Raw genomic sequence first — 12,716 nt, forward strand, 5'->3', positions numbered from 1 at the left:
AGCTGGTTCCAGCAGAGGAGTTCATACCTAGATGACGTTAAAACTTTTACACATACATATATGTATGTATGTATGTATGTATTTTGCCTTCATATATGTGCGTCTTATAATGAGCTTTGTGTCCACAGAAGCTAGAAAAGGGCATTGGACCCTTAGAAGTGGAGTTACAAATGATTGTGAACCTCCACAAGAATGTTTAGAATTGAACTTAGGGCCTCTGGAAGAGTAGACAATGTTCTTAAGAGCTGAGCCACCTCTCCAGCCCCTGAAATGTATTGTTATTTTTCTTTTCCTTCCTTCCTTCCTTTCTTTCTTTCTTTCTTTCTTTCTTTCTTTCTTTCTTTCTTTCTTTCTTTCTTTCTTTCTTTCTTTCTTTCTTTCTTTCTTTCTTTCTTTCNTTNTNTTTCGAGACGGTCTCACACTGTATCTCTGGCTGTCCTGAAATTCATTGTGTAGACCAGGTCGGCCTCAAACTCAGAGAAATCTGCCTTCTTCTGCCTCCCAAGTGCTGGGATTAAAGGCGTTTGCCACTATGCAAAGCTGAAAATGATTTTTTGTTTTTTTTTTTTGGGTTTGGGTTTGTTTTTGTTGTTGTTTTGTTTTGAAATGCAGCTTTTACTTATTTCTTTGTAAAGCTTTCTTGGAAAGAGGAATGATGGTGTTTCTGGTTTTTCTTTGTTTATATGTAGGGAAGTAAGAGTTAAGTTGCTCAGAGACTATATTATATATGATACTGTGGCACTTTTAGAGGTCGTTGTAGATTGTTCTGTGTTTTGAGCTATGCCATCTAACTTTGTTTTTTCAGACAGCCTCTCATTTTGTTGCTCTAGCTGTCTTGGAACTCACTATATAAACCAGGCCGACCTCGAATTTATAGTAATCCACCTGCCTCTCTCCAGCGTGCTGCTAAAGTACAAGATATCACACCTGGCCTCCTAGTTCATTTTTAATCATGGACTTTGGAGCTCATGCTTTAAAAAAATATATTTAAATACTGCATTGTTTTGTTTTTTTAAAGCATACCACATATGGTTACATTTTCTTGAGTCAAAGACTCGAGGAAAAATAATCTCATATATACAACTTTATATTATGCTTTAAATTCAAAACCATGAGTGATTTTCACATTTGAAAATAAAGTTTAAATGCAAGGATAGAGGTTCTGGTTAGACACAAGCAATTTGAGTTCCTAACATCAGCAAAAAAATGGCCTGAAATAAAGTATTGATTCCATGTCTGATTTTATATTTAAGCAGCCAATGGCAAATGTCCTTAAAGTGGAATCAGATGTTTGTAACTTAATACTTAAGAAAAATGATGAGTGCATGTTTTTTACTTTTAAGTATTCTTGGTGCTGCCTGGCTTAAGACATAAACTGATGTAAAAATAAATGACTGCCTGCATAATTTATGTAATGTCCTGCTTCTGATCCTGTTTGTATTGATTTTTCTAAAAGGCTTTTGTGGCTACAGGGACCAATCTGTCTCTCCAGTTTTTTCCGGCCAGCTGGCAGGGGGAGCAGCGACAGACACCTAGCCGGGAATATGTCGACCTAGAGAGAGAAGCGGGCAAGGTAGGAAACCTCGTTTTGCAATTTCAAGTATTGTTGATTGTTTTATTGTTGTCTTATTACTTGTGTTTTAATAAGGAAATTATTAATCTGACCACTCAGACATATGGTCAGATTTGTAAGAATGTAAAGTGATTTTAATAACATATCATTTGATTCCTAATTTCATAGATATAATAGTTACTATGGGAAGTTCTTATAGAAAGGTAATATTCTACATTTAATATTGAAAATTTTAATTTCTTTAAGAGTTAGAAAGAAATTTTTTGTGTCTACTAAAATGTTACTATAGGCCTGTGAAATTTGGTGGTGGGAGGAATGATGGGACCTGACATGATTATGTTTAAAAGTTTGGGTTGGTTTTTTTTTTTTAAGTTTCTGTATTTAGAAACAAATTATAGATAACTATTTTGTTAATGTAGCAGATTTGATTTTTTAGAAAAAATAAGAAATCTCTTGAAAATATTTTCTATTTATTTTAAGAAAAGTTTCTGGAAATTAAAATAATTATGTCTTATAATTTTTATGTTAGAAGTTGAATTATGAAAATATAGGTGGGAATATTAGTATTTTAGATTGGTTGATCTTTGATCAAGGAATCAGGGAGATATCATGAGTATATATGATATAAATCTATAAAACTTTTTTTTAAAAAGTTCAGGACTTGATTTCATGGAAAAAATTTGAAGAACTTTTGTATCCATTTATATACTCAGTATTTCTGTTTCCTTTGTAGAATAGTTTTGTTTGTTTTTGTTTGGTGTTTTGGAGGTTTTATTTGTTTGTTTTCTGGGATTTTTTGGTTTGAGACATGATCTCATGTAGCTGTAGCCAACCCAGAACTCTTATTCCTCCTGACTCCACCTTAAACTGATAGGGTTACAGTGTGCCTCCCCACCCGGCTTGTAGTATGTTACCATTTCTGTTTCTAGCAACATGCTAAATTATTTTTCGAAGTGTCATTTTGAGTAATTTGCCTGTGGAATGGCAGATTTTGCCTGTTTAGTTTGGGGTCAACTCCTGGACTTAGTGAGTTCCAAGTCAACCTGGGCTACAATGAGACCCTGTCTCAAAACAAAACAATGTTGGCGAGGTGGCTCAGCAGGTTAGAGTGTGTGCCTGGCAACCTTGACCTGAGTTGGATCCTCAGAATTCTTACAAAAAGTCCAGAACTGTAGCTGTTACCACAGCTTCAGCATTCCTACCACAAGGTGGGAGGTGAAGCCCAGAGGATCTACCAGAAGCCAGTGCAGTAAATAAATATCTCAGGCGCAGAAACAACAGGGGAGACCCTGCCTAAAAACAGAAATAGAAGATCTGGGACCCAAAAAAGTTGTCCTCTGGAGTTAAGACACATCTGTACCCTTATCACACACAAATAATAAAATAATTCTTTAAAAAAAAAAAAACAACAAAAAGAAATAGCAACATATATACACTAATTAAAGGATTTATCTGTTTAAAGTACTGTGAAGGATTTTGTTTAGTTCTGTGATGTCATATTTTATCTTTTATGGGTAACCAGCTAATCTTTGGATTGAAAGGGGAAAGACTGCAGGATTTGTTTAAAAAATGAGTAGTAGTTATATAATTTACTTTCTTATATAAAACTGTTTAATTGGAAAATGAAAATTAGTATTCATAATTTGTTTCAATTTTAGTAGCAAATGATAAAGTTGATATACAGTATCAGGAAACTTATGTCTTATTAATACTGGTTTTAGAAGTTTGTTTTTCTAAAAGAGAGACAGATGGTATTTCCAGTTTTACAGGCTTGCTTTCTTGTTGCAGCTATTCACCTCTGTAATTGTAGTGTCTAGAGAGCTAAAAACTACACATAAACAAGTGGGTGGAGCTGTATCCAAGAACGTGGTAATGCTAGCCAAAATCAGGGTCTTTCATAAGATAAATTCTTTTTACATATAGATGATAGATCTTTCATTCATAGTTTTGCCAACAAAAGAAATTCAGAAAACAAACACTATCCTAATGTATTGCTGTGTGCTGCTGAGATAAAGTACTCCGGTTGACTAAGACTGGGTTTTCTCATCCATGGCTATGGAATCAAATATTTTCTTTCTCCCTTTTTGTGCTTTGTTTTTATTATCATTAGACTTTCTGTCTCCACAGGCGTAGGATTAACTACCAAAAACTAATTAGAACTTTTCCAAAATGCGAATTATTTGCCAATGTTAAGTCTTTTTATCAGATACCAAATGAATATCATCTCATATTTTTTTACCTTGTTTGAACTCCTGATCCTTCCTGCCTATACCACCCAAGTGCTGGAATTACAGGTGTGTAAATCCCATTGCTTTAACCCAGTTACCTCCCTCATTTCTGTTTCTCTTGACTGGTAAGTGACTAGGAATATTTGCAATTTTAAATAGATGGTATTGGGAGAGAAGCTGATGTTTGAACAAACCCTAGAGAAGATTAGGAAATGATGTGCCATGTAGACATCTAGCGGGGAATGTTCTAGACAATGGTAAACGACCCAGAGTGAGAGCATGCAGTACATAGTATATAAATAGCAGATAGTCTAGTATGGCTAGATGAGACTAGGATGGGAGTAGTAGATGAGGTAAGGGAAATAAAACAAAGAGCTGGTTTGGTTTTTGAGACAATTTCTCTGTAGCCCTGGCTGTCCTGGAACTCACTCTGTAGACCAAGCTGGCCTTGAACTCAGAGATCTGCCTGCCTCTGCCTCCCAAGTGCTGGGATTAAATGTGTACATCACTACAGACTGGATGACAGATTTTTTAAAATTACATTTTTATTTGTATATATTCAATTTCTCCTGCTTTATTTGTTTTAATTTTTAAAATCAGGGTCTCACATAGGTCAGACTGATCTTGACTTTGCTATATAGTTGAGTCTGGTCTTGAACTCTTCCCTCGGCCTCTAGTCTCCTGGGTGAAGTATGTGAGCCCCTACACCAGGCTTGACATGGGCTTTTATTCTGAATGAAATGGAAAGTGGTTTCAGGGTTCTTCACAGGTGAATGATAAGGCCTGTGTTAGGTTTTGACAGGCTCACTCAGCATTCTAGGTTGATAATAGACTGTGAGGGCCAAAGTGAAGTAGGGAAACCAGTTTGGCTATTGAAGTAATCATGGCAAGGCAGTTGAGGTATAGTGAAAGGTGAATGTGTTCTGAAATAAAGCCATCTGGATTTGTTTATGGATTGGATGCAGTGGGTGGGAAAGAGAGTGCTAAGAACAGCTCCACCTCTTTGGCTAGAACAACTGGAAATATGGGTGCCATCATCTGAGATAGGAAAGGCTGAGTGGATGGAGTAAGAAGCAGGTTTGCTCAATTCAGGACATGTGGATTTGTGATGGTTGTTTTCATGGCTTCTGTTTCCTTACTGCCTACCCTGAACTGCCAGAGCTTGGCAGACTGCTTTTTAAAGTGCCTCCTCATCTGTTTATCTCAAGAGTTCAGTGATCTTGGGAAAAGGTCAGCATTATTGAAATTTAGTTTAAATATAATAAAATGTTCCTAGGTTAATGGCATACTTTTCACTTGAACAAACATTTGTGTACATATGAATGCCTTTATGGTTAAAATAATGTTTCAGCCATGCCAAGAAATTTTCTCATGCTCCTTTACACAAATCTGGGATTGTTGTAGCTATGTGGTTCTGGGTCGGGGTCTCTCTTGAGGTTACAGTCAAACTGTTAGATAAGGCTGGACAGTCTCTGAAGACTTGTCTAGAACCAAAGGATAGACTTCAAGCTAAGCTCATAGGACTTCTATTTCTAGACATGTGTGCTTCTCTATGCAGAGAAAATGAATGAAGTCACCATGCTTTTTATGACCACTTCTCCAATCATTTGTGTCTCATTTGGTTTATTAGCAGCTAGTCACTAAGTTCAGGCCACAGTCAACAGAGAAGGGGATTGTTCCACTTGGGTATGAATACCAGGGTGATGGGATCATTGGCCATGTTGGAGCCCAGCCACAATACTAATTCTTAAATTTAGTGAATTCAGAACAGCTTACGATGTTAGTAATGAAAAAACAAAAATTCTTTTATTTAAAAGGGTAGTTTTGTGATTTAAGAAAATGCTTCAGAAAATAGCCCCCTTTCTTCATTCTTGGCTTTTGTGTAGCATGAGTATTTTTACCTAGGCTAATTGGCACAGGTCTATAATTCGAGTTTCTCAGGAAGCCAAATAGGATTAAAAGTTCAAGACCTTCCTGACCAGTAGAATGTGTTCAAGGATAGCCTGGGCAACCTAAGGAGACTGTCTCAAAATAAGAGGCACAAAGAGGCCTGGGAATGTAGATCAGTTATAGAGCTCTTGTCTAGCACTGTGAGCCCTAGGTTCAAACACACCCCCACCACTCAGTTTTCCCCTCAAACTTAGGAGCTTTTGTTTTCATTTTATAAAAAAATTTTCACACCAAGTATCTTCAATAGGGAAGGTCTGTTAGTGACTGTTACCTATAAACAGGTACTTGTGTGAGATCGAGTTAGAGCACAGTGTTATTTTTGTTTTGAAATACTTGAGACTTTTGGGAGGACAGAGTTTATGAATCAGACTGGCTTTGAAACTTAGAGAAAAATTAAGTATATTGGTGTTTTGCCTGTTTGTAAGTCTGTGTGTACCTGGTGCCCACGGAAGAGGCCAGAAGAGGCCATTGGATTCCCAAGAACTAGAGTATAGAGGATTACGGACTGTCTGTCAGGGGTGCTGGGGATGGAACCTGGTCCTCTGGAAGAACAGCCAGTTCTCTTAACCTCTGAGCATCTCTCCAGCCCCCATTTGAACTAGTTGTCTAGTCGAACTGTTTGTATTCGGCATGTTGTTGCTTCTGTTTGCTTTAGATAGTACTGGACACAGATCCCAGGGCCTCGCATGGGTTGCTCAGAACTCTGCCACTATGTTCCCAGCCTTTACCTCGGCTCTTAGAGTCTTTTGGGAAAGGTTTAAAATACAGCTTAGTGGAAAGGCAGAGTCAAAGCTGATCACAACTTACCCGTTTGTGGTAAGCAGAATGTTCCTCAGGTAAAAATTAAATGAAGTATCAGAATATATGAAAAATAAATTTTGAAATTTGAATTGTTTGTTTTGAGACTAGTCTTCCTATAGCACCAGCTGGCTTCGAACTGTCCTTTGTTTTGCTTCTACCTCCCAGTATATGGAGTATAGGCGTGTGCCAGTATGCTCAGCACTGAAAATGCATCCTCAGTTGCAAATTCCTCTCCAGAATTAGGCTATTAGATGGTGTGGTGGGGTAAATTGTAACTGAATCATAGTTAGTGATGTAGAGTGACTTGGGTAAGTTCATTTCAGGTAGGCATACAGTGCTACTGGAACATGTCATCTTTCCCAAGTAGTCCATCCTGTGTGTTATAAACCTTTGTAACCAAGATGTTTTTAATTCTTTAAACTGCTTCCTTGTAACTTAGCTGTTAGATGACAGCTAGGAAAAGGCAGTTTATCAGAACTTAAATCATTCCTAAATTGAAATTTCATAAACTTAGCTTAATTTCTTTGCTTTTTCCTCTTGGGTCCTATTTCCAGTTATATTTTATTTCAGATGAACACAAATGATTTTGGTTGGCCATAATTAGTAGTCTTGAGTGGTCACAATGCCCCCCCCCAATATAATTTGTGTTTTATAAAGCTTCATTGAGAGTTTGATTTAATGACTATATATGGTAATTGTATGGTCTGGTTAGTCTAACAAGTATGAAAACTGATTTCAAAAAATGCACTTTATTGTTTTGCTGTTCATCAAACCATCCTCCCCCCACCCTACCCACCCCACCCCGTGGAAATTTACTGTTAATTGAGTTCCTGTACTGGACGCAGGAAGAGAGAAACTCTTCTCTAAAAAAGTAACTTTAGGGCTTAGTATGGTCTCACTATGTAGAGCAAGCTGGCTTCCACTTTAGAGAAATCTGCTTGTCTCTACCTCCCAAGTGCCAGGACTGAAGGCACCATGCTTGTCATAAGGTATTTCTGATCTTTAACCTTAGCCTTCCAAGTGCTGGGATTGTTGGCTTGACCATGCTTAGCCGTAACTCATAAGAAGATAAAATAGCAAAACAATTTTTAACAGAATTTGATCTAATGGATAAGAATTAATTTTTGAGTAGGCTCCTCTGTCCAAAGGTATATTGCCTCTTATTTTCCTTCTTAATTTGTAACATTGTGTCTGTGTGTCTGTGTGTCTGTGTCTGTGTAGGCAGCTTGTGGGCATAGTTCTCTTTTTTTTTTTTTTTTTTTTATTATTTTCTTTATTTTCATTTCAAATGCTATCCCGAAAGTTTCCTCTACCCCTCCCCCCCCCCCACACACCCACACACTTCCCTTTCTTCCCCCGTGAGAGCTCTAGGGATTGCACTTGGATTGCCTGGTTTGGCTGCAGTTGCTCTCACCAATGAGCCATCTTACCAGATTTCAACTTAGAAAAAACTATGTGTATCTCACAATATGGGTATGACTAGAGTATAAATATGTACTAATGGCTCACAGAAGGAACCAACCACAAGTGTTTTTTAGATGAGTGAGGAAAAGGACTGTCATTTTCAGATGAAGTTCTTAGAGGATAAGCTGGATGAATCTCAGAATGCAACTACCTTAGTGATATAGGGTGACTTGGGTAAGTTCATTTCAGGTAGGCATACAGTGCTACTGGAACAAGTAGATGTTTACGGGCTCTTGGGCAGCAGCACTGTCATGCCTGCCACTTTTCCAAGTTCTAACTCAGAAGCATGACAGGCATTTCACTTAGATACAGTGAAATCAAGTAAAATATATAGAAAGCATGTTAGTGACAGGTTAGTACAATTTTTATTATGTGGAAAAGTGTGCAGATCTCATGTTGGTGGTGGCAGAGGTAGGTGTGTGTGTGGGGGGGTGTTTGTTTGTTTGTTTGAAAACTCAGTCTTAATGTAGTAGCCCAGGCTGGCATTGAACTAGCCAAGAAGTACAGGATGGCCCTCCTGAGCTTCTCCCAAGTGCTGGGATTTCAGATGTGAACTGCTGTGCCCAGCTCTTACGAAGTCCTAACAGAAATCTGAGGTCAGTTAACATAACAATTCTTTTTCTTTGTTAAGATAGGTTCTTACTATATAGGTCAGGCTGACCTCAAACTCCACCTCCCTACTTTAGTTCAGGTGTTTTCAGGTGTTAGGGTTACATGGTTTTTTGTTTGTTTGTTTGTTTGTTTTTTGCCTCTGTTCCCAGCAGCGTACTAATTTTATTGAATGTGTATTTAAATGTATGGACATACAAGTTTCAGAAATGTTTTCTAGTTTTTTATGGTTTGTCATTTGCACTATGTGCATTAGACCACTATAAGAAACATGTTTTCTCCTATGTGTGCAACCCAGTTGTTTCAGAATGTGAATGAATGAGTGACTGTAGTGATTATCTGACAGTGGCTGACTGTGCACTTAGGAACAGAAAGGACCATGTGGCTAAAGGAGCATGAATCAGAGAAAAGTCTTTTAAAGGAATCTGTTAACAGTCTACAGAAATGATTACAGCTGGGCAGCAAGGTACATATTTCATCAGTGGAATCTTGTTTTCCTGGGTGCTTTTGGCCAGTCTAGCATTACAGCTAGCTTGTCTGATGATTCATTAGTTTGTGGATAGAACAACTGTTCATTGTCTGGGTGGGGGTGGGGTGGGGAGCTAGCTAGCTCTTTGCCTTAGAAAAAAACCTGCCATGTAGAGCCTTGGTGGAAATGTGTGTGAGCAGGGTTTCTGTGATGGTCTGTGTTTCACGCATTTAACTTACTTTGATCTCTCTAATTTTTACTAAAGGAGATATTTTCATTGATTTTAAAATGTGAGGACTCTGGTGCTAAGTGAAAAAAAGTTTTGAATGCCAGGCATTATAGGTGGTACACACCTATAATCCCAGTATTTAGGACACTAAAACAGGGAGTTCAAGCTGGACTTAGCTACATAGCAAGACCCTGTCTCAAAAACAGAAACCTCAAATAAACAATAACAGCTGAAAAGTGTGGGGGTGATTAGTACAAGGGAGCTAAGAGCTTTTTCTCTTGCTGTTTTATTAATAAGTATTAAAATATTTATTCTGGAGCCCTGGAGAAATGACTTAGTGGTTAAGAGTACCAGCAACTGTTCCAAAGGACTCTGGTTCAATCCCAGCACCCTGGGGCAATTCAAAACCATGCATAACTGCAGTCCCAGCAGGTCCAGTGGATGTGGTCTTTGCTTCTCTGTCCTTAGGATACCAGGAAAGACATGTGGTACACAGACATACATGTAAGGCCAACATCCATACACTTAATTCTTTTTTTTTAAACTGAAAGGCTTCTGACTGTTTTTTTTTTTTTTTTAATTTATTTATTTATTATATGTAAGTACACTGTAGCTGACTCCAGACACTCCAGAAGAGGGCATCAGATCTTGTTACAGATGGTTGCTGGGATTTGAACTCAGGACCTTTGGAAGAGCAGTCGGTGCTCTTACCCGCTGAGCCATCTCACCAGCCCCCATACACTTAATTTTTAAAATTTTTAAATATTCAGAAACTTAAGGGGTAGCAATCACTTTCTTTTAATGTTCCCCTGCTATTTCAGTTTATAGATTAGACTTGGAAACATTTTGAATGTTAACTGTTTGTTGGTTTGGTTTGGTTTGTTTTTTTAAAAAATGTTTCTTGGACCAGGCGTGGTGGTGCACACCTTTAATCCCAGCACTGGGGAGGCAGAGGCAGGCGGATTTCTGAGTTCGAGGCCAGCCTGGTCTACAGAGTGAGTTCCAGGAGAGCCAGGGCTACACAGAGAAACCTTGTCTCAAAAAACCAACTAAACAAAGAAACAAAAAATGTTTCTTGGCCTGGAGAGATGGCTCAGAGGTTAAGAGCACTGACTGCTCTTCCAGAGGTCTTAAGTTCAATTCCCAGCAACCACATGGTGGCTCACAACCATCTGTAATGGGATCTGATGCCCTCTTGTGGTGTGTCTAAAGACAGCTGCAGTGTACTCATATACATCAAATAAATAAATAATTCCTTAAAAAAAAAAATGTTCCTTGGTAGTCCTGACTCACTTGGAACTCATTGTAGACCAGGCTGGCTCTCCTTCCCAAGTGTTGGGATTAAAGGTGTGTGCCACCAATCCCTCCCAGTTTATCAGTTTATTATAGAGAAGTGAGATACTCTTTCCAATTACAAGATTGTCTTTTTTCTTTGCTTGCTTTTGTCAGTAGCTTTGAGGTTGGTTTATGTACATATTGATTTGTGACTCAATACTGATGTGCATTGGGTCTGTTTAAATCTACAATTATTCTGCTTATCACAAAATTACCTTTGGAATAACTCAGTGTGGAAGTCCTTTCAGTCACAGCTTCTCTACTTTCAGTTTGCTTCACCTCAGCTACCTAGGAACTAGACATGTCTCACTATCAAAAAAAATCCTTAATAAATAAATTAATAAAACATTTTAAGTCCATATTTTGTCAATCTGAGGTTTTTGAAGACTATAGTATATCTGAATAGGCAAACATTCTTTATTTCTAGCTATCTACTATCTGTTTAACCTAGGAAACATATTTCTGTAACTAAACTAGTATCTAACATGACCATGAGTTTGATTGACTGGCTACTAACTTAAACTACTTAATTATCCTAAACAGTTTATAATAGCAGCCTTCAAAAGGACTAGAATTTAACATTGCATTTTTAAGAACACATAGGTACAATACCTTAAATAAGAATTGAAACATATATACAAAGTACGTTATAACAATATAACATTAATTTGTATCAATATACAAAGTCCATGACAAATATGAATTATTTGGTTTGTTAATGTTCCTTGGCTTACATGTAGATTAAATAATCTATCCTTTTATTCTGTTATTTTTATAAAACTATATAATCTATCAGTATGCAGTCTATACTGAAAGTAAAATAATTTGATTTGTTAATATTCCTTGGTCTAGAAGTAGATTCAATAATCTACCCTTTTTTTTATCATTCCTATACCCCCCCCCTTTTTTTTTTTCATTTCATCCTTTCTCTCCCCTTTTATTCCTTCTCTGCCTACATAAGGAAGAAAGAAGGATAGAGGAAAGAAAATGAAAAAGAAATCTTTTTGACTGTACCTTATTTCCTCCCTAATCAAGACCATTTAGCAATTTGCAGCCTACTGCCCTTTTAATGGTGACAAACCCATCTAACAACCAAAACCCATCCAACCTTCCTTTTGGGATTGTAGCTCGAGACTGCTCTTTGCTAAAATGTGATTGGCATAGTAGATGACAGACAGCTGAGCTGAAGGAGGCCCTGCTGCTTCCAAACTGCTTAACCTTAGAACAAGCAGCCTCAAGACCCTCAAAGAAGGAAATACTGTACAAGCTAATAAATGAGAAGTTGATCAGGTCTCATATTTTTCTTCTGACACTTTACTAGCTATTGAAGAGGGGGGTGCAGTTAAAAGAAGTTTGAGGTTGGGTAGCTTGCTCTTTGGTCAAACTAGTGCACGCAAAGCTTTAGGTTTGATCCCCAATAGCAAAATCAATTCTCTCCCTGCCCCTCCCCCCTTCCTCTGTCCTCTTCTCTCTGCCCATTTACTGAATGAAAGAGTACTTAAACCATCTTATGTTCTGTACTACAAAGGTCTTGGAGTCTGTCTGCGAAGGAGGATTAGCAGTTTTTACCTCCATATTGAATGCTGCTTTGCTTCGCATACACCTTTGAGAATCTGATGTAAGCAATAATATTCTTTAGGGGGAAAAACTACTCTGGATTCAAAAGTAAATAATTACTTAGAATTTTAAAAAGTGTCTGGTCTTACTGAACTATATCTATAAATTCAAACCCTCTGGGTTTTTTGGATGCTAATTTAGAAGACAGAAGCAGGTAGATCTCTGAGTTTGAAGCCAGCCTGATCTATTGACAAGTTCCAGGTCAGTCAGGGCTACATGTGAGACCCTGTCTCAGGAAAATAGAATGAATCTGCCAGCACTCGGGAGGCAGAGGCAGGCGGATTTCTGAGTTCGAGGCCAGCCTGGTCTACAAAGTGAGTTCCAGGACAGCCAGGGCTATACAGAAAAACCCTGTCTCGAAAAACCTAAAAAACAAGAAGGATGACCATTTGTGGATACTTCATTCCTCCTTAGAATAAGGAACATAACTCTCATGAAAGG

The 12,716-nt window shown here is 37.8% G+C and overlaps 1 protein-coding gene across 2 annotated transcripts in view; it reads left to right on the forward strand.

Moving 5' to 3' along the window:
* Nucleotides 1-12,716, forward strand: part of Cbfb (core-binding factor subunit beta) — a 48,158-nt gene that overhangs the window by 6,199 nt on the left and 29,243 nt on the right. For both annotated transcript variants that reach the window (XM_021220047.1, XM_021220045.1), the window contains exon 3: nt 1,457-1,573. In XM_021220047.1, the coding sequence (XP_021075706.1) occupies nt 1,457-1,573 (117 nt within the window). The remainder of the gene's footprint in view (nt 1-1,456; nt 1,574-12,716) is intronic.

The sequence above is a fragment of the Mus pahari genome, chromosome 20 (assembly GCF_900095145.1).
Source record: "Mus pahari chromosome 20, PAHARI_EIJ_v1.1, whole genome shotgun sequence".
Classification (NCBI taxonomy): Eukaryota; Metazoa; Chordata; class Mammalia; order Rodentia; family Muridae; genus Mus; species Mus pahari.